This window comes from Dreissena polymorpha, chromosome 3 (genome assembly GCF_020536995.1).
Source record: "Dreissena polymorpha isolate Duluth1 chromosome 3, UMN_Dpol_1.0, whole genome shotgun sequence".
In the NCBI taxonomy this organism is placed as follows: Eukaryota; Metazoa; Mollusca; class Bivalvia; order Myida; family Dreissenidae; genus Dreissena; species Dreissena polymorpha.
The window spans coordinates 63,271,006-63,293,790 of NC_068357.1; the positions used below are offsets into that span (position 1 = coordinate 63,271,006).

At 35.6% G+C, this 22,785-nt stretch overlaps 2 protein-coding genes across 10 annotated transcripts in view; one reads left to right on the forward strand and one right to left on the reverse strand.

Annotated features, from left to right (window-relative positions):
- The window catches only part of LOC127874449 (patched domain-containing protein 3-like), a 55,572-nt gene that overhangs the window by 16,425 nt on the left and 16,362 nt on the right, over positions 1-22,785 (reverse strand). For 6 of the 7 annotated variants that reach the window (XM_052418772.1, XM_052418769.1, XM_052418771.1 and 3 more), the window contains 6 exons: positions 7,316-7,430; positions 6,957-7,088; positions 5,401-5,474; positions 5,064-5,183; positions 4,237-4,360; positions 3,283-3,383 (listed from right to left, as the gene is read on the reverse strand). In XM_052418772.1, coding sequence (XP_052274732.1) covers positions 3,283-3,383; positions 4,237-4,360; positions 5,064-5,183; positions 5,401-5,474; positions 6,957-7,088; positions 7,316-7,430 — 666 coding nt within the window. Of the gene's footprint in view, positions 1-3,282; positions 3,384-4,236; positions 4,361-5,063; positions 5,184-5,400; positions 5,475-6,956; positions 7,089-7,315; positions 7,431-22,785 lie in introns of those variants that run through there. The other variant, XM_052418773.1, reaches the window with a different exon arrangement.
- Positions 11,547-16,397, forward strand: LOC127874450 (zinc finger protein 501-like). 3 transcript variants are annotated; one of them, XM_052418776.1, is made up of 4 exons: positions 11,564-11,714; positions 12,935-13,519; positions 14,172-15,241; positions 15,326-16,397. In XM_052418776.1, the coding sequence occupies exons 2-4, from the start codon at positions 13,279-13,281 to the stop codon at positions 15,377-15,379; spliced, it is 1,365 nt and encodes a 454-aa protein (XP_052274736.1). In that variant the 5' UTR covers positions 11,564-11,714; positions 12,935-13,278; the 3' UTR covers positions 15,380-16,397. The 3 variants fall into 3 exon arrangements, with proteins under 3 accessions (XP_052274734.1, XP_052274735.1, XP_052274736.1); XM_052418774.1 differs by having other exon boundaries at positions 11,547-11,652; positions 14,172-16,397; XM_052418775.1 differs by having other exon boundaries at positions 11,560-11,586; positions 14,172-16,397.

Consider the following 22,785-nt stretch of genomic DNA (forward strand, 5'->3'; position numbering starts at 1 on the left):
AATTAACACATTAAGGCATATAATGAATTTTAAAAAAAAACTCTGAATTCACTTTAAAGATATACAAGGGGCTTTTTTAGTAAAAACGAAAGGCCATAATCCTTTATTTGCATATTTATATAGAACAACGCAAAAAGCGCACCAGAACACAAACAAGCGCGATTCAAGGGTTAAAACATGCGATTCACACATTTCAAAACACCGTTGGCTTTCACGAACTATTTTAAATCTACAAACGCTAATTTATTACATTAGCAATATATAAAATGACTTGAAAATGACATATAGTATACGTGGTTAATTAATTTACGTTTAACCATATTGTAGCCGATTTGTGTTAGATTTTAAGCAAAAACATATAAATAATATGTGTGCATTTTAAAATTATAGTGATATACACATACATTATTGGATACATGCAGTTAAAAGCGTCTAAGACATTTGACTTTATATTCATATTATATATATATATTATTTTTTTCAATGTCTATTCCAGTTTATAATAAAATGACACGCGTTATACTCACATACTTGGCAACATTGTTTTGAAACAAATACAGTCGAAACCCGATGGCTCGAACTCGTTTGGCTCGAATTTCCGGTTGGCTCGAACTCGTATCAAAGCACGGATTTTTTATGCCTATATATTCATATAAAATTTTGTCGGATGGCTCGAACTCGCCTGGCTCGAATTATCGGATGGCTCGAACTGTTTTCTCGGTCCCGGCTACAGTTTTCACACGTTCTTTTGTTCGGATGGCTCGAACTCGCTTCGGGTCCCAAAAAGTGTTATTCGATTATGACCGCTTGATTAAAGCAAGCACAAATTGCTTAAACACCGGTCGCATAAACTGTTAATCGACTATGACCGCTTGATTAAAGGCACGTAATAATTGATTTAACACATGTTTGCTAACATGTCATCGACTCAATCGTTAATTGATTTGAGTAAAAGATGACATTTTGTATAAGATCTGGCGTTCTTGTAGATGCTGTATCATTATGACTGCAACGGCTAAATCGCTAAAAAGCTTCGTTGCTCGAGGACAGTTACGGCACGCAACACAGACATACATAATGTCATTCTTAAAAATATATAAATAATTAAAGGAATGTAGTGCTGTCTCGTATGTAAATAATGTGTATATAGTGCTGAGGCATGTTTTGTTCGTTAGTGCTCTGTGTCACCTTAAAATTTGCTACGCTAAAACGTGCTGATATTTACTAAATGCTATTTGTATTTGTAACTATTTTAAAATATTCGTAAATTAAAGTATTAAGTATATATTTGTTTTTTATTAACTTATAAATGCAAAAGCAGTAAGTTGTGCGAAGTAGTACAGAGTTTAAGCAATATGTACTGCAGACTTGTTCGTAAACAAAAGTTTATAAGAAATCGGATGGCTCGAATTCCGGATGGCTCGAACTATTGTTGCCGGTCCCGACGAGTTCGAGCCATCGGGTTTCGACTATACTGGTTTTAAAACGGCTTCATTTATCCTATTAAATCAACAACGATTTGACATGAACAGTATACATATGTCAACGTTTATAACGCGTGAATATGCGATGAAATTGTTAGCATTGTGATCACATTCGAAGAACATTTTACATTACTTGCATTTTTGTAAGATACAAAAACGTAAATTCCATGTGAAACACTAGGACAAGCCATATCAAACGCGTGCAAATATTTCACTTATTTGCGTAGATTACATTTTGTTCAAAACGCTATATTTGCCAAGAACAAACGCGAGGTAGACGCACAAAAAAGTAAATCCAGCCGTTTATAACCACATGTCATGTTTTGCAGTGATTTGTATTTCTTCCTCAAAACTGAAGCGCAACATGTCATTTCAAATCCACGAGATCAACCACGGCAATGTGTCGATGTTGTTGTGATTTAACGAGTGATTTAATGTTAGTATATGCTGACATATCAATCAATACGTATGCGACTGAAATAACAATATAAAACATTGTCGTGACTTTTCAAGACACGTTTAAGTCGTAAAATTTAACAATAATTTTTAACGATGTTCCATTTGAGGAGGATGTGTTCCGCGACTGTTAACCAACAATAACGAAACATTGAATAGGTGTCAAAGTCAATGTAGATTAATAATTGTAAATGCATGTACCTTGACGACCACGAACTCGCATTTATGGAAAACATTATTTAAATAAAGAACCTTCATTTAGGATTGTTAGAAGCCTCTACAGTGTCATATAACTATACAACCTGAACCAAAGTTAGCAAGTGTCATCGGTTTAGTTCTATAAATACGTATACATATTATGTAGTTCGATGATTGAGCTATGAAATAAACAGGTCTATCTGTTTGACGTATATTTATCAGATACTTTCGTTATACGCTCAACTCTCGATTTGTTGTATATTTGTTAAAGGCGTTTGTATATTTATTAAATGCGTTTGGGAAGTTGTACCTGCAGACCGACACAAGAACACATTCCAATTGCTAGAGAGGTATATATAAGGACTATGAAGAAACCGTAGGCCAACAGCCCTTGGTCGGTTGCTACCGCTTTGTCCCATTCGTCTTGAACACTGCAACAAGGGCAGTAGCCTGCTCAATGTTATGATTTACTCCATGTTTTTAACTAGATTTTATATTTAAACCAATGCTGGTAAATGATTAAACTATATCTACAAATAAATTGACCATAAAACATTATTTTTGTATTATATATTATGTATTGTACGTACAGAATGTAGTTATGTTTGTCCAGTAAATCAGCTTTCGGTGCTTTTTGTACCCACGAACGTAAGTACTTTCGCGGAAATTTGTTTTTGATGTTCCAGTTTTATTACAATATAGGTTACCCAAAACGCCTCGATTGGACAATTATGTAACTTTCTATATTTGTTCGGCCAATATCTTTTAAAATTATCAAAGGCTAACAGTTAAACTCTTTAAGAGATTGAAAGAAACTAGAATACCTTTGTCCTGTGGTCTTTTTATCAGAAATATACTAGCCTTAACCATGGCCGTCATTTTGCAAAACATGAACTGATAAAATTCGACTCGCAATTAATGATACGTACCTGTATTACTTTGGTTCCTTAACAGTTAAAAAAAAAGATAATAACGCGATAATATCAAGAACATCGAGATTCAGTTGTAACATATTCAAAAACATAAAACCATACCTGTTACCATGACAACCTACAGGATCTAAAGCATACAACTTACACACAAAGCGTGTCGGCAGCAATAATTATATTTTAATGTGTAAATAACAAGTTGATCGGACACTTACGTTCGTGCTGTGTAGATGTACATGTCATCCAGGTCCCGGTGACCATGTTCGTTAATGAGTTCAATCAGGCGTTTCTCCCAGTCTAACGCCTCTGCCTTACACTGGAATTGATAGGACCAGAGATGACAATCATAATATTCAAACGAATCAGTGGATCGAATCGTCTCTGTGTTATTGACTTTGTATATGACCAAACAAAAGGGGAGGGCTTCATTGTAATCAGCGTTGGTCGAGATAGACGTAAGTAAGGCTATACGGACCATAGCATTCGGGCAAAGCAAATTACGCTGTGAGGTTTATGTGTATAGCAATCCGACTTTGTTGGCTAATGAATGATTTTTTGTGTGCAAAACTATCCCTTCCGAAAAAACACGTAGAAGCTTACTAAATATTAATTTGATAAAATCACGTTGTTAGATAGGTCTGTGCATTTCAGAAAATACATGGAATGTGATTGGGGAAAAAGTCAAGATCAAGGAGAATATCAAATTACATTGTGTCAATTGTGAAAATACAATATATTACACATGAAACGCATTTTATATCATCAACATTGTTCTATCATTGTCAATTTCTAGAGAAAATGCATTAGGATTATTCAAAGATATCTTTTTACTAAATAACCCGTGCTAAGTAATTGGACAAAACTATCATTTAGCACCAATTGATACACTTTCCTAAACAAGCAATTTTTTATGATGCCATCTTTATAACGCATTATTTACGTAAACGAAAGAACTAAATTAGTAATATAATAATAATAATTATTATTATTATTATTAAAATAATAATAATAATTATTATTATTATTACTTCTACTATCATTTGTATTACCTTTAAAGACAAGCGAAAGACTAAATACGACAGCCTAAACCAAATAAAACTAGTAAATATGCATTCATAATGTTCAACTTCCACTGTTCTTACAGATGGGTAACAGGAGATGATACTCACTGAATCGTTTTTCTTAAGGTACCAAAACATGGTAGTTGCGCGCGCACCGATGACGTAACTGTTGTTGTCACGCTGTATATCACCTAAGATCTTGTCTATATTTATGGTATTACGATACAGAGGGCTGCAAAAAAAAAGAAACGAAACGAAATAAAAGTTATAAAGATGTAAATTATTTGTGATTGTATTGAAATTTGTGCATTCTTTCCGTATTTGTTACTTTTGATATGCAGAGAACACTTGATAGTTGGTTATTCCTGAAATTAGATATGTTCATAAAACATGTCCTCCAACTTTCAGCAAAGATATTACTGTGACATTGATTTAAATCTGTTGATTTAAAAGTCAGGGTGAATAATAAGATACGTTTTTTTAAAGTAGTTAAGACACTGTGTCGAATCAATTTTAATTTGACAAGCATATGTTACCATTGTCGTGTTGACCATAAAACCGATCGACAGACCTAAAGACCGACGGCTAAATGAAAAGTGATGTTTACCGGCTTCTTATAAGAGGCGCCTACTAATTGTGTATTGATTGGAGTAATTATGTTAAATGAACGCGTTTAAGTTAATTTGTATTGACCATGAGGCTTATTTGTCCGGCCTCTGTAGAAACAAAACAAGGTGGCAGTGAAACTGTAAAACATGCATTTTATTATAAATATGCAAACCGATCCTTACTCAATATGCGATCGCTAATATTACGAGTTCAATCATATTAGAAATTAGTCTTAATAGCGTCCCTTTAATTTACATTTGTTGCAATGGAAGTGACTGTTTACATCCGATTAATGTAAAATGTATTTCTAGAGTAGTTGCCCTTACCTTACAATGATTGGTTGGTTGATGATATTTAAGATATCTGGCGACGTTAGAGCCCTGATCACAGTTTCGTTGTAGGCCCATAACTCTAATATACTGTTAACCCGACACACCGGGCCCGTTCTGAAATGATTTGATATTAAATGTTTTCGCTTACTAATAAATAAAAGGGAAACAACTGTAGCATTTACATGTAAGGCTGACTAATGATATGGGGGATAGTTAACACTGTTCTCACAAAAAATCACAATACACCTGAAACCGTGTATGTTTTTTTTTCATTAATATTAACAAACACATTTTAACACGTTTGATAAGCTAGTTAGAAACACGATCTTACTTTATACATATTTCTTCCAATGAGCTGTTGTTGATGATGGCGAATTGTTTGGCACGTTGATAAATGTCAAAAATCTGAAGAAAAAAATCTCTTTCGTAATATGCAAAAAAATCACTTTATTTTACATATTTAAGGTCTTCAATAACTTTTTCGAGATTATAACATATCTTCAATTAAGGAATATTCAAAGTGACTTTTGAAGCTAATGAAAACAAAAATTAGCAATTTTAGGAGAATCCGACCCTTCATGCAGGTCGATTGGTCATTATCGGCTCGGGTTCTACTTACATGTACCACGGATACTCTTAAGTATACTTACATATACCGCGGGTACGGTAAATATACTTTAACGTATCCGGTCGATATTAGACTGTACCCAAGTTGTATTCCCGCCCAAAATCCGATGTCGCAAAACGCTAACAGATTACCGTAAAACGATATTGTTTATCTTAAACAAACTTCTCTTTTGAAAAAAATGCATCAACATTTTTTTTAGTACGAGTTCCGATAATATAGAGGTCATTTAACAGAAAATTGACATAAATAATGAACATAATTAATTTCAACAAAATAGCCGACAACGACCGATTTAGCGTAAACATTCCCGGGTACGTAAGTATATATACCGTACCCGTGGTATATGTAAGTATACTTAAGAGTACCCGGGTACATGTAAGTAGTACCCGAGCCGAAAATGACCATTGAGCCTTAATGCGTATCCCTTATTCTCATAGTATCGGCCCTCCTCATAGTATCGTGACTTAAACGGAACATTCTCAATAAGTGCTGGAAAGTTAATGTGTTCTTTTTCAATTTTTAGAAGATTTAATTTATTTGATGGTTACCCATGACTATTACGACGATCATTCTATGATTTCCGGTGTTCATTGGAAAGTATGTCATGTTTATTCCGGGGTAAGGCTTTGATTTTTTAATAATGTAACACACACTTATGTTAGTTTGTTTATTGATTAATAGTTGCTTTATCAAAGTTTTATATGCCGCTTATTTTCAAAATAAATGTAAAAACACTTTTTGAACAATATGAGCAAGCTTTTCGGTTTTTTTTACATTAAGATACTATTTTAAGAACAAGCACATGCTCATAGTAACAAACCTTAGCAACCAGAAGGGCCGATATTATGAGAACCATTGCACATGATACAGATTACTACAGGGAGCTAAGTCTAGCCAGTATTTTGTCAAAACATTGCAGATTTAAATGCAGTTTTCGTTGTTATGTTCAAGAATACACATTTAACAATAGACTGACATATAACACATGCGTGTTTTTGTATTTGTTGACTTTCAACATTCGTATGTTTTCATTAAGAGGGCCGACACTACGAATGGACAGACTATAAGTTCGAAATATATTGTATTTCGTTAACTAAACATAGTTCTAGTGAGAAGCTAACATGAACAAAAACAATACGAATATAAATAAAAATCTCGATATAAAAATCAAAGGTAAGAGGTATGCACATAAAGACCAAATCCTTTATATATGTTGCATTTAACCGCGACAGTAGAACTGCCTCACTTCCGGTACTTACAGCATTTACTGACTGGGGCGAGAGGACATTCTCGTCCTGAATTATAATCGCCTCGTAGCGGATACTCTCTGGAAAGTTCTTCATCACCCATTCGTGTTCTTCGTACATCCGGGAACCCCGTGGTAGCCACACCTGACCGAAATCCGGTTAGAAAAATGCTCACTCATGTTTGCGTTGCTTAAAGATGTGACAATTAAATTAACCGAATTTACCAAATTGACAGGTTAAAGCATAGTAATTTATGATGAGACTATCCCTGTTACTTATACGGTATATAAAACGAATAAAAACGCCATCTAAACAATATCGCATTGCTATAACGTAAGACTTTCTATTATAAATGATAAGTTGCTAATTACCTTGACGTACTCAGTTTCCTCGTGCCACTTGGTCAGCCCGATTCCCGCCACGCCGCACACGACAACGCACGTGACAAGAAACTTCCAGGGGTTACGCGCCACTAATTTACCTAATCTGAAATGAAATGACTCCGAGCATGTCTTCTGAAGCAATATTTCAGGAACAAGTTAACTTCACTATGACCATGAATAAAATAACATACTTATATTGTCTTCTTAAATTCGTTTTTATGTTTTATCCATATCTGGGCAATAGCAATTATACGAACATCTGATAATGCCATCCTATTAAAAACCATGTGAAATGCATCCGATAAGATTTAGAAAATCCTTAACTTTAATTACCAAGTGAAATATCTGAAATCATTTCAAGCAGTCACAATCTTTGATTGAACAAACCGCCCCAAAACCTCTCAATAGTGTACTCCCAATCACAAACTATTCAACATCAACTTCCAATATTTACGTTGAAAATATTAACTCACATTGACTACCTTGAGGGAGCTTTTCACGTTTTGGTAAATTGACAAAATTAAAAAAAAATTGTTTCAGATTCGCAAATGTTCGTTTTAGATATGAAATTTATGAGGAAACAGTAATTCTGAACATTTACCATGCTCTTAAATATCCATTATATGCATCTTTTGACGATTTGAAAACCTGAAAATTATAAAGCGTTGCAACGCGAAACGATTGAATAATTTGGAAAGTTCTGTTGTAGCCGTTATATTTTGTGAAACTACGTGGATTGCTTATATAAAGTAAAAGTTCTTATAGTATGAGCACGGATGGTCGATTGGTGTAGGCGGGATACTTTTACTCTAGGACTCCAGGGGTCAGTGGTTCGAACCAGTTGATGGTTACTTTTTTCTTTTTTTAATTGTATTCCTGTTTTTTTACTGGAGATTTTTAGGTCAAATATTTAAATTTATCAATATAAAGCATTTAATGACACACTTCAATACATGCTTAAATCTGTGAAAAGGCCCCTTTAATATTAACTCACTGTTGCTACATTGATTGACTCTTAATGCAAACTGTGTCAAAATAATACCAAATTACTATGTGTCACATGTTTTTCTTAAACCACAAATGAAATATGTCTATATGAACTCCACATGACAACCTCGCCATCACTAACTGTAACGACTAAAAAATCACCATATATTTCATTTGACAATTTTGGACCCATTTACAACAATAATTAACTATCTACAATTAAGTCACACCGAAAAACTCACCATCACTATCGTCATCCCTAACTAACAGTAACAAACTCGCCACAAATTATTATATATGCATAAAACTTGATGTCATTCGCTTCCAATCGTAAAACTTGCCCTCATGAGTTTCCAATAATAAACGCATCAAGATTAACAGAATATTAGAAACTCATTACCATGAGCTTCTAATTATACACACTCCATTATTAACCATCCATGAAGAACGCTCCTTCATATGCTACCAATAACATCAGATATCACATAAATTCGCAATGATAAAAAACACATAAACTAAAATGACTCTCGCCATCATTATAGTCCAACTACACACTAATCTAAACAAGGCAGTCAATCAGACGGCTATATTACCGCCATTATTCATTTGGCCTTCACGTGTTTGCATTGACTTTGATTCAGTGTGATTTAATCTTGCATTCTGGTGATTCTTTCATTGAAAAAGCTTTTCCTGAAAATCCTACGAACTGACGGGCGAAGTGCATTAATATCAACCCTGCCTTTCCGCCGACTAAAAATGACAAATTTACAAAACGGGAGAATCTGAATCATTTAATATACTCAAAGTCATGTTGATATATGATAACTGATACACAACACAGCATCAATACACCATACAGTTATAAAGCGTTGTAGCATCGCCCTTGGAAAATGGGGCTAAATGCTTGTTTGTCTTCGCATATTAGCCTGTGCAGTCCGCATAGCGGCATAGGCTTATCAAGGACGACACTTTCCGCTTTTTATGATATTTTTCGTTCAAAGGAAGTCTCTTGTAAGCGAAAATCCAGTTTAGACACCTTGTACACATGCATTTAACTATTTCAGTGCTGGAACCGAATTTTGAAGGCCTTTGCAAACAATTTGGATCCAGATGAGACGCCACAGAACGTGGCGTCTCATTAGGATCCAAACTGTTTGCTATTCTGATAGAATTCTTTGAAAAAAATCGAAGAAAATGCTAATTTTAGAAATTCTGCAGACGACATTTTAGCAGACGACAAATTTCCCAGCATGCAAAGGGTCAACCCCGTTTTCCAAGAGCGAGGCTCATTTTCAGCCTACAAACACCTCTCACATGCTCAACATGTAAAACGCGTTAAATTATAAATGTATATATGCATCGGGTGTTATGAAATTAACCATCGTGTTGATGATTGGAACGATTTATATTTTGCTTGTAACTGGTGAAAGAGTAATAATTTTAAACGAAGTTTCAAAAGAGATGAGCATATAGTTGCCGCTGTCCGTATTCTAAGTTTGAAGGAAATAATTTCGCATAGGTCTGGAACGAATTTACCGAATAATTGTTTCCGTCCGACCCGATGTCCGTCCGTCCTTTCGTACGTCGTGCTTTTCTTTTCTGCGCGAGATCTGAGACATTAACGATCCGGTGAAACTTGACGTGCATGATCAATATAGAGCAGACATGCGCACGTTTACTGGTCGTTCCGGTCCTATTAGTTTTGCAGGGAGTTGTTGCCCTTCGATGCCTACAATGGCTACATGTCATTTTCTAATGTTTTTCCTCAAGCACCAATGATTCGAATGTTATTTGCATTAAAGGATGCATATACGCATATTATCAGATCGTTCCGCTCCGTTAATTTGTCATACAGTTATTGGCCTTTCAATAATCATACGAATTTTCTCACGGACAGTAATGATGCGAGTTTTATAAAACTGTATATCATCCTTATTGGACGGAAATGCGTATTATTTAACTAAGTCTCATTTCACCAATCTGTAAACAAGTCACTTTAACGTTCACAATTTGATGAATATGTCTTTGTGGTATTCTAATAGGGTGGACATGCGCATATACTGAGATTTTTCGCATCGGTGTTTTTCGATAAAGTAGAACTGTAGACACCCAAATTGAAAATATTTTAATAACAACTAAATAGCGGGAAATTTCAGTTATAATTCAAAATTCTTCCCAACTTTCGTGAGTCTAGAAAGTTAATAAGGCAGGAGTGTCGAGGCACACTCCCGGTCCACACATAATGAAGCCTCATGCGCAGGAGGACCTAACAAACCTCGAAATAAACACACACTTAACATATTTAAATTTTATTTGAATTATTTTAATTGGTGTTATTTCTTAAAATCTTTTAAATTAAATGAAAATATTGATGAATTTTCACTTCAAACGGCTTTTACACATGATGCAAATTGGACTGTCAATGAATGTGTATTGATATCTTTTTACTAGTGATTATGAGTGATAAATATCTAGCATTTTTATCCTTAATCTATATTGCGGCAAATATGAATTATCCTTTTTGTGGCCAAACGTAATTGCCTTTGTACATTTCCATGACGAGCATTGTTAATAAGTAATGACGAAGTTTGAATTTACTGGTAACCAATAAGTACTTTACATGTTTAGCAATAAATTTGAAAATATTTAAAAATTAAAGTTATCAAACACTTTAATGTTATGATAAAACATGCTTATATCTATACATTATATAGTTTTTGATTATCTTTCCTGGACAAATCACAATTATATGGAACAAAACAGATATGTTACATATATAATTAAAGCAACACCAAAGTATTTTGGCGTTAGATTTCTCAACGCTATGACTGCTCAATACTACTACTGATTGAAGACATGGATGATAAGAAATGTGATAAGTGATCAGACACAATGGGTTTATGAAACCCTGATTAGACCATAAATTTGCGATAAACAGCAATGTGTTCCTACCAAATGCACACAGAAATATTCAAAAATAAAGCAAAGCAATGGCCCATACAGATAGCTGTTTCTTCAAATAAATGCTGTTGTTGTTGTTTTTTTTAGAGTATAGCATTAAAATCCAAAACTATCACTTTGGATCTGCAGACGATTTATTTAATAAATCAGCCTATATTATTATTATTATACCGGATTTATATATGCAAGAGTGCGCGTTCAAAGGAGCATTCCAGAGATAGTCGATGTGTCACGATTGCAAATCTATTTAGTATACTGTAACCCATTCGCTATTTAGTCGAACGCAACAACAACATCTACCTGAAAAATATGTAACTAATTACTAACTATTAAAAACACGTTTATTCAGAAGTTGTGATCTCTATATAAATAACTAGGTGAGAAGGCAACGATACTCATTTGAAGGCTTAACTGCAAGTAAATTTATTGCAATTAAAAGGTAGCAATTTTAGTAAAAATGACGAGAAATTGATGTCTAGTATTTTCCGGACAGAGTTATTTTCCGGACATTTTAACATATTTCTTGACTGATTTTCGAATTTGGTTACCATATCAAATAAGTGCTTAAATAATTAAGGCAATATCATCGGTCTTTTTTTAGAACAATTTGGTAAAACATATTATTTGTTAATTGATTGTCTTTAAGGTAAACTATGCAACTGTTGTCTGGGGGAAATACAAATACTTATCATGTTCCTCTAGTTCCTCTTAAAAAAAATATGCCCCTTGCATAGTCCTTTAATACACTTGTGAGGGTTATACTACTCTTTAGGAGCTATGTGGTTTCTTTTTCATTTGAACAACCTTAATTTCTAGATAATTATTATGTCAGGAAAGGAAAGTTGGCAGAATTATTGCTTGTTGTCTTCTAGCCACTATAGAATCTATATTTACCAAGATTTTATGTATTAAAATCCTTGTGTTGTGGACTTTGCTTAAATTTTCTCAACTGAATAATCTTAATTTAAAGGTGATTGTGCAAAAGATGATCTTTCGTGGATTTAAAGGGATCTTTTCTAGTTTTGGTAAATTGACAAAATTGAAAAAAGTTGTTTTAGATGCACACATTTTCGTTTTAGTTATGATATTTGTGAGGAAACAGTAATACTGAACATTTGCCAAAGTATAATATAGCCATTATATGCTTTTTGACGCTTTAAAAACCTGAAAATTATAAAGCGTTGCAACGCGAAACAATTGAATAATTTTGAGAGTTCTGTTGTTTTGTGAAACTACAAAGATTGCTTATATAAACTATAAAATACGTCTTTCATACATACTTGGCAGGATGGCCTAGCAGTCTAATTGGTTTTTACTTCAGGACTCCGGGGGTCACTGGTTCGAGTCCTGCTGCGGGCTACTTTTTTTGCTTTTTTAAATTTTATTCTTGATGTTTTACTGGAGCTTTTTTAGATCCAATGTTTACATTTATTAATATAAAGCATTTAATGACAAACTTCAAAACATGCAAAAATCTGTGAAAAGGCCCCTTTAAATGAGTATGTGTCACTGGGGCCTTAGAGTATGTGGCATATCTAGTTAATCACGCAATCAAGCAATGTTCTGTGTTCATTGTTACATTGCAAAAGACAATTGTGTTGCCAATTATTTGTCAATAATAAAATCAATAATGTAACACTTGATTTGATTTTTTTACAGGTTTTCCGGGTTTGTTGAAGAGTGGAATGGAATCCAAGGTGAACAAAACAGAATGACCACTATATTGTGATCAAGAGATTGAATTCTCAGCGGCCAGAAAGTGAAGTGACCTTTTTATATTTACACTTATGCAAACTTATGTGTTGATTAAGATGTTGACTCGTCAAATATAGTTAGCAAGAGACGTTGACGCCACCTTCAATATAATCTAGTGACACTGTGTTGATCGAGAGATGTTGACAAATGGGAACCTATACATTGATTAAGAGATATTAGCAAATGCAAACATCTGTTCCGATCGAGAGAAATCAGCATCATGTGACAACTGCGGTGAAATTGCAGATATGTTGACATCAAATGACAACTTTTGTCACAACGATAAGGAGCAATTCTGGTGCGACCTCTGCGGGCATGGTCTTTGGGACCTGATAAGCTTGAGACAGCATGTTGTGGAGCACATTGTTGATGTTATCGCAGACAAAAATGACACCAATGCCATCCACACTTTACATGCAGGCCTTGTGAGTAATCAAGAGCCTGAAACTGATGGAGGTATGAAGAAAAACATAGAAGACACTACGCTAGGTATGTTTATCCTCTGATCCTCATATTGTTTGCTATCTGTCCTCACAATGTTTCCACAATGAATAAATGGAGGCTGTCAAGTGATTCCTATATTCACATTTTTTCCTGTATTTTCTTAAAGAAATCCTCTACATGTACATTTATTTCAGAAAACTCCTATATTTCCTATATTTTCCTGCATTTTGGATTTGTTTCCTTTATTTTTGCCAAAATAGATCATTATTGTGACATATATTTGTCTGTTTTACCATGTATCAGCTTGATTTCTAAATAATAATGGTTTTTGTTTGCTCAGTAAGCTTACATTATTTATTTTCTCCCCAAGTTAACATCAAATTAAAATTATTATTTGTTGTTCATTATGTTAGTAGGCAAGTTGCCAGTTGACAAGCTGACACGAATTCAGGAATATTTTATTGGTGTTGATTAAAACACAAACAGAACATCCTATCAGGCTATTTCATGCTTCAAAGTGTGGACGTTGTTTTCTCTACAGATAAGACAAATTTTAATCAACTTTGTAAATGATCACATATTTTAGACCCAGCGTAGCGCCAATACATTAGTCCCTAACATAAAGGTCTATACATGTATAAAGCATTTATTTGGTCATTATAATGTTATTTCATTAAATTGATTGTCTATTTCACAGGGGCTACTGACTGTCAGGAGACTGCTGGGTGTAGGTACACGTGCTCAGTATGCAGGGCAGAATATTCCGAGTTGCAGGAGTTCAGAAAACACCTACATGTACACAAAATAATAGACATAACTTCTCCAAATAAAAACGCGCTTCAAGTCAACAAGGGGATTCCTTCAAGAGAACTCACTAATTCTATAAGCATTGGCAGCAGAGAGCGATCGCATGTGTGCAGCGTGTGTGGAAAGGGCTTTCTAACCTATTCCCATCTCACTAGGCATATGAGGTCTCATACAGGAGAGCGGCCTCACAGTTGCAGCATGTGTGGAAAGAGATTTTCCGCCAAATCCTATCTCACTAGGCATATGGGAATTCACACAGGAGAGCGGCCACAAAGTTGCAGCGTGTGTGGAAAGAGATTTGCTACCGGCTTCGACCTCACAGTGCATATGAGGATTCATACAGCAGAGCATAGTTGCAGTGTGTGTGAAAAAGGCTTCCCTTTCCGCTACAAACTCATGTATCATATGAGGATTCATACAGGAGAGCAGCCACATAGTTGTAGTGTTTGTGGAAAGGGATTTGTTGCCAATGCTGACCTCAGTAATCATATGAGATATCACACAGCAAAGCGACCACACAGTTGCAGTGTGTGTGGAAAAGGTTTCATCTTCCGCTCCAAACTCATGTATCATATGAGGATTCACACAGGAGAGCAGCCACACAGTTGTAGTGTTTGTGGCAGGGGATTTTCCACCAATGGTATCCTAACTCAGCATATGAGGACTCACTCAGAAGAGCGGCTATTCAGTTGCAATGTGTGTGGAAAGGGGTTTACTACCAATGGTCACCTAACTCAGCATATGAGGATTCACACAGGTGAGCGGCCATATAGTTGCAATGTTTGTGGAAAGGGGTTTATCTACTTTGGACACCTCACTCAGCATATGAGTATTCACACAGGAGAGCGGCCACACAGTTGCAGTGTTTGTGGAAAAGGATTTAACAGGAGCTGGAACCTCACAAATCATATGAAGAGTCACAAAGAAGAGCGGCCACACAGTTGCAGTGTTTGTGGAAAGGTATTTGTCACCAGTTCAACACTTACTCAGCATATGAAGCATCACACCGGATAGCGGCCACACAGTTGCATTGTTTGTGGAAAGGTATTTGTCACCAGTTCAACACTTACTCAGCATATGAAACATCACACCGGATAGCGGCCACACAGTTGCAGTGTTTGTGAAAAGGGATTTATCACCAGGTCCGACCTCAAAAAGCTTATGAGGATTTACACAGGAGAGGAGCCTTTCAGTTGCAGTGTTTGTGAAAAGGGGTTTACTACCAATGGTAACCTAACTCAGCATATGAGGATGAGCACAGGAGAGTGTTCATACATGTCTAGTGTTTGTGGAAAGCGATTTATCACCAGGTCCGACCTCAAAAAGGCATATGAGGTTTCACACATGACAGCAGCCTTACAGTAGCAGTGTTAGTTGATAGGAATTTTTCACCAGTTCAAATCTCAATAGGCATATGAGGAATAGAGGATTAACACGGAAGAGTGGCCACACAGTTCAAGCATTTGTGGAAAGGACTTTGTTAAAGGCCCCTTCCTCACTAAGCATATGATGATACACACTTGGTGCGGTCAGTCATGTGCAGCGTGTGTGGAAAGGGCTTGTTATGGAATCCGGTCTCAAGGAATATGTGGATTAACACGGGGGGATCGGGTTCACAATTGCATCGTGTGTGGAAAGGGATTTGTCATCAGATCTCAACTCAAGATGCACTTAAGGTTTCATACAGGAGAACGGTTGCACAGATGATGCGTGTGTGACAAAAGCTTTTCAATTACATCCTTCCTTAAAGTGCACATGATGCGCCAAACCATGGACAAACCTTTCCAATATTCCATGTGTGGGATGAAGTTCCGCCAAAACGATAACCTGGTTAGACATATAAGGAGCCACACTAACGAGTGCAGATATGAGTTTGTTGTCTGCAAGAAAAAAAAAAGTGAAGTCCTTTTCATTAAACGCTCATAACAACGCTTTCATCATGGTGAACAGAGTAAATGACGCAAGCTTTGCAGTTTAAGATAAATGTTGAATCACACAAGATTGAAGAACAGGGTCTTGGCTTATATTAGTTTCTGAAGATCATGCCATGTGTCGATCATTTTGTATTATGTGTTCAAAATGTAATCTTGTGGGATACACTTGCTTTAGATATAAACAGTTATCAATATTTTATTGACTTAACATTGTTTTAACAAATCTTCTTAACTTGAGCTACTATGCTCTACACACAACCTTACCCCCGCGAAATTGGATAGTATTCGTTAAGTAATGCTATGTATTTCAATTAAGGATGGGAACGAATATGAAAAAAAGAGCACCGCCTTGCGGATGCAGACCGCTCATCTATTTTTCTTTTTAAAGGTGTAGGGACCTATCTCAATTTCAATCACAAAGGAGGAAGGGGTGGAGCCGAGAGGGGTGTATAGTGTGGGGGTGTGGTCATTTATTACATTTTCTTCCAAAAATGCAAAAAAAATGCAAAAAATAATAATTTTTTGGTGGGGGGATTCTTGGGTGGATGGTTGGACAGTATTTCAAACATAAAATAATAAAAATAAATATTTGTGTTTTTTAACCATGTTTGAAAAAACAAGAGATGTGTTTGTCAGAAACACAATGCCCCCTATTGCGCCGCTTTGAAATTTTTTAAATATTTTTTTTACCTTTGACCTTGAAGGATGACCTTGACCTTGAACTTCCACGACTCAAAATGTGCAGCTTTATGAGAACGCCGCTTTGAAATAATTTTGTTTGACCTTTGACCTTAAAGGATGACTTTGAAGGATGACCTTGACCTTGAACTTCCACCACTCAAAATGTGCAGCTTCATGATAACGCCACTTTGAAATTATTATTTTTTGACCTTTGACCTTTGACCTTGAAGGATGACCTTGACCTTGAAGAATGACATTGACCTTGAACTTCCACCACTAAAAATGTGCAGCTTCATGAGAACGCCGCTTTGATTTTTAATTATTTTTTGACCTTTGACCTTGAAGGATGACCTTGACCTTGAACTTCCACCACTCAAAATGTGCAGCTTCATGATAACGCTGCTTTGAATTTTTTAATATATATTTTTACCTTTGACCTTGAAGGATGACCTTGAACTTCCACCACTCAAAATGTGCAGCTTCATGATAACGCTGCTTTGAATTTTTTTATATATATTTTTACCTTTGACCTTGAAGGATGACCTTGACCTTGAAGGATGATCTTGACCTTGACCTTGAAGGATGATCTTGACCTTGAACTTCCACCACTCAAAATGTGCAGATTCATGATAACGCCGCTTTGAAATTATTTATTTTTACCTTTGACCTTGAAGGGTGACCTTGAAGAATGACCTTGACCTTGAACTTCCACCACTCAAAATGTGAAGCTTCATGAGAACGCTGCTTTGAATGGGTTTTTTTACCTTTGACCTTGAAGAATGACCTTGACCTTGAAGGATGACCCTGACCTTGAACTTCCACCACTCAAAATGTGCAGCTTCATGAGAACGCCGCTTTTAATTTAATTTTTTTTACCTTGAAGGATGACCTTGACCTTGAACTTCCACCATTCAAAATGCGCAGCTTCATGAGATACAAATGCATGCCAAATATCAAGTTGCTATCTTCAATATTAAAAAAGTTATGGCCAATGTTAAAATTTTCAGACGGACAGGCGCCATATATTTGACATTTGACCTTAAAGGATGACCTTCATCTTTCACCTCTCAAAATGTTCAGCTCAATGAGATACACATGCATGTCAAATATCAAGATGCTATCTTCAATATTAAAAAAGTTATGGCCAATGTTAAAGTTTTTGGACGGACAGACACCATTAATTTGACATTTGACCTTGAAGATTGACCTTGACCTTTCACCACTGAATATGTGCAGCTCCATGAGATACACATGCATGCCAAATATCAAGTTGCTATCTTCAAAAGTGAAAAAGTTATGGCCAATGTTAAAGTTTTTTTCGGACGGACGGACAGACTGACAGACAGTTCAACTGCTATATGCAACCCTACCGGGGGCATAAAAATTATTTTTTGGGGGTGGGGGGAGGGTATAGTGTGAGGGTGTGGTGGTCATTTATTAGATGATCTTTAATAAAATAAAAAAAATAATAGGGGGTGATTCGGGGGGCGTGGGGGATGGTTTGAGTGGAGTCTATTGTGGTATGTCAGGTAAGAGTTGTTTTGTCAAAGTATCGATCGAATCTAATCATAAATAAAGAAGTTATGGCAATTTTAGCAAAATTTAATAATTTGACATTGGGAGTCAAGGTCCTTCAAAGGTCAAGGTAAAATTCAACTTGCCAGGTACAGTACCCTTATGATAGCATGCAAGTACTGTGAAACCATTATTATTCGTCCGGAATTAATTTTCGCCTTTTTCGTCCTTCGACCGATGGACGAATTCAAGATCCTAACGAACAATCATGTCCCATATTTGAAACAAAAAAGACTGAATTACCGTAGGCATGAGGCATTTAAATCCAGCGTAATCCACGCATAAACACAAGGCTCGAAATTAACACTCGCACACTCGCAAAATGCGGGAAAAAAGATAAGTTATAAGCCACTAGTATTTTTTGCAAGTAAAGAAATAGTGAACAAAAAACGAGTTATATTGCTAAATGCGTTCGACGGCATGAACGCTAAACCGTAGGTCAATTTTTTGAACGTCCGAATACTCATATGCGGAAGCGCGCACCTTGTTTGTTGACTGGTATACTTATAATACAGATACACAGATGGTATTGATACAAAGAACATGAAACAGTCGACTATTCACACTCAAGTTAAATCCGGTTTTTACACAAAGGGGTGTTCATTATACAGTGTACTGACAACTGACATTTCCTGTAAAACGCGAATGCAATACGGCTGTATCGAATGCGTCGACTTCGTTTAGGTATAATAGTGTTGATTAGCACTAATTGTTAACAACTTTATTACCCATTGTGTGTATTGTGTTTTTCAGGGGTGTTGCAGATTATACAGCCTACACGCGGCGAATCCGGATTAAAGACAATACTATTAAACGCAATTAAAATATGACGATGTGTGATCAACACCTGACTGAAATATATTCTGCGCTTTGTTACAAATTTGACCGTGATAGTAATGGAAACAGACTAATTGGCAATTGGCTTCGTTGTTTAAAACACTCGTTAACGATTATTCAGTCCCACTTACTTATAGTATCCGCTAATCATAACAAATAACGTGTCAATGAAATAAAATAATAAGGGACAGTTACTGTCACCTAAAATAACAGACTTGTTAATTGGCATATGCCAAACAAGGCACACCTCCTGCAAGTGACTACCAAGTGTCACCTCTCTTTCCCCAGCACGATTTTTTCGCAACCGCGTATTACATGAATTACAAACAAATCGGACGTTGTTTTTTTTTCAAAACCAGAAATGGACGAATTTAAGAGCGGACGAAATAGTCATTTTTATGAAAAGGGCGAAATTTTGTGCCGACGAAAATAAATGGTTTCACAGTATTTGAAGTTTAAAAGCAATAGCCTTGATACTTTAAAAGTAAAGTGGATCTAAACACAAAATGTAACCATATATTCAAAGTTACTTAGTCAAAAAAGGGCAATAATTCCGTAAAAATGACAACCAGAGTTATTCAACTTGTCCTTTACTGTCCCCTTATGATAGTTTGCAAGTGTTCCAAGTATGAAAGCAATATCTATGATACTTTATGGGTAAAGTGGACCAAAACACAAAACTTAACCAAATTTTCAAGTATAAAGGGCCCATAATTCCGTCAAAATACCAGTCAGAGTTACATAACTTTGCCTGCACAGTCCCCTTACTATAGTTAGTAAGTGTTGCAAGTATGAAAGCAAAAGCTTTGATACTTTAGGAAAAAAGTGGACCTAAACACAAAACTTAACCAAATTTTCAATTTTCTAAGTATAAAAAGGGCACATAATTCTGTCAAAATGCCAGTCAGAGTTACATAACTTTGCCTGTACAGTCCCCTTATGATAGTTAGTAAGTGTTGCAAGTATGAAAGCAATAGCTTTGATACTTAAGGAATAAAATGAACCTAAACACCAAACTTAACCAAAATTTTCAATTTTCTTAGTATGAAAAAGGCACATAATTCCGTCAAAATGCAAGCCAGAGTTATCTAACTTTGCCTGCCCAGTCCCCTCATGATAGTTGGTAAGTGTACCAAGTTTGAAAGCAATAGCATTGATACTTTATGAGAAAAGAGGACCTAGACGCAAAACTTAACTGGACGCCGACGCCAAGGTGATGACAATAGCTCATTTTTTTGTTCAAAAAATAGATGGACTAAAAATGGGTGATTTCTATAAATTCTGATTCGAATTTTCAATTTATATTCAAGGAACCTATCAGTGTCAAGGCGCATTTGTGTGGTTTAGCGCAAACATTCGTGTATCAGTCATTGTTCGAAAAGCATGTGCCGTCAATTAACGAAAGGATCATTCTCATTTGGGAGGGTATCTGGGGTGGAGTAGTGTCTTAAGTGGTTTTATCATTTTTAGCTCGACTATTGTATATGAAATATATATAGTGGAGCTATCCTACTCACCCTGGCGTCGGTGTGAGCGTCTGCGTTAGCGTGCAAATGTTAAAGTTTTCGTACTACCCCAAATATTTTCTTTGTCCCTTGACATATTGCTTTCATATTTTGCATACTTGTTTACCAACATGAATCCAACCTAAAAACAAGAGCAGACAACTCTATCAAGCATTTTGTCATAATTATGGCCCCTTTTCCACTTATATTATGCAGCAAATGTTAAAGTTTTCGTACTACCCCATTTATTTTCATTGTCCCTTGACATATTGCTTTCATATTTTGCATACTTGTTTACCAACATCACCCCAACCTATAAACAAGAGCAGACAACTCTATCAAGCATTTTGTCATAATTATTGCCCCTTTTATACTTAGAATATGCATATTTATATTGATAAATCTATGTTAAAGTTTGCGTACTACCCCAAATATTTCCTATATCCTTTGACATATTGCTTTTATATGTTGCATTCTTGTTTACCAACATGACCCAAACCTATAAACAAGAGCACACCACTGTATCAAGCATTTTGACATAATTATGGCCCCTTTTACACTTAGATAATTGAACATTTTGCTTCAATTGCCATAACTTCTTTATTTATGATCACATTTTATTATTACTTTGACAAAACAACACTTTCCTGAATACCACGATGGATTCTCCCCAAACAATACCCCACGCCCCTACCCAGAATCCCTTCCCCCCCCCCAACCTCCCCCCCCCCTAAAAAATATTTTTTTAAACATCATCTAATAAATTACCCCACCCACATTATAACCCCCGCTAACCCCCCCCCCCTTACCACCCCCTACCCCCTCCCCCCCAAAAAAATAATTTTTTTAATTAATTACCACACCCCACGTTATACCCCCCTCTCATCCCCCCTACCCCCCCCCCCCCCAAAAAAAAAAAGTATATGTTTTTTTCCTTTTTTTTATTTTTGAAAGATCGTCCAAAATCCTTTTTTTATTTTTGAAAGATCGTCTAATAAATTATTGAATATGAACATTTTCCCCATGATGGCTTATGTTATACTGTCAAGCACTTGAATAGTCGAGCGCTCTGTCCTTTGACAGCTCTTGTTTTAATTGTGTTAATACAACGTGTTTTATTGTATTTTATTCTCAGTTTAGGGTCTCGCAATTAAGACAACCGAGGCTACTTGACTTGCGTTACCTTCAAATAAACAATCATTTTAATTGTTATATCCGTATTTTAAATCCATGAATATCTTATTAGTATTCAGTGATTAAATTTGTTTGCAGTAAGTATCAATTTATTTAGCTTCAAAATAGTTCTTTTCAAACTAGCTATATGTTGTAGACGCATGTTCAATTGAGGTTGGTTGATTAAGTACTTGGACCTTTTTGCATGTTTGTCTGAATAATGTGTCAGTATTTTATTGCAACGTTTTCTTTGTGTAAATAAAAACAACTCTTTCACAACGGTTTGTGGTTTTTGTCAGAGAAAAAAGTAGGAATATAATTTATGTAATTTCAAAGTGTTATCCAAGTTTTGACATCATCATGATTGTGAAGTCCTTTTGGAAAAATAATGCCAAAACAAAAGCACTGTGGAAGTAATCCAAATAATTAAGTATAGTATTGAAATAAATGAGGATCCCGGGCATAAGTTTACTGGAAATATCTGATACCTTATAAAACAAGAGCACCGCCTTGCGGGTGCAGACCGCTCATCTATTTTTCTTTTTAAAGGTGTAGGGACCTATCTCAATTTCAATCACAAAGGAGGGAGGGGTGGAGTGGAGAGGGGTGTATAGTGTGGGAGTGTGGTCATATTACATTATCTTCCAAAAATGAAAAAAAAAATATTTTTTTTTGGGGGGGGGGGGGCAGATTCTTGGATGGGATGGTTGGACGGTATTTCAAAAATTCAATCATAAAAATAAATATTTGTGTTTTTTAACCATGTTTGAAAAAAACAAGAGATGTGTTTGTCAGAAAC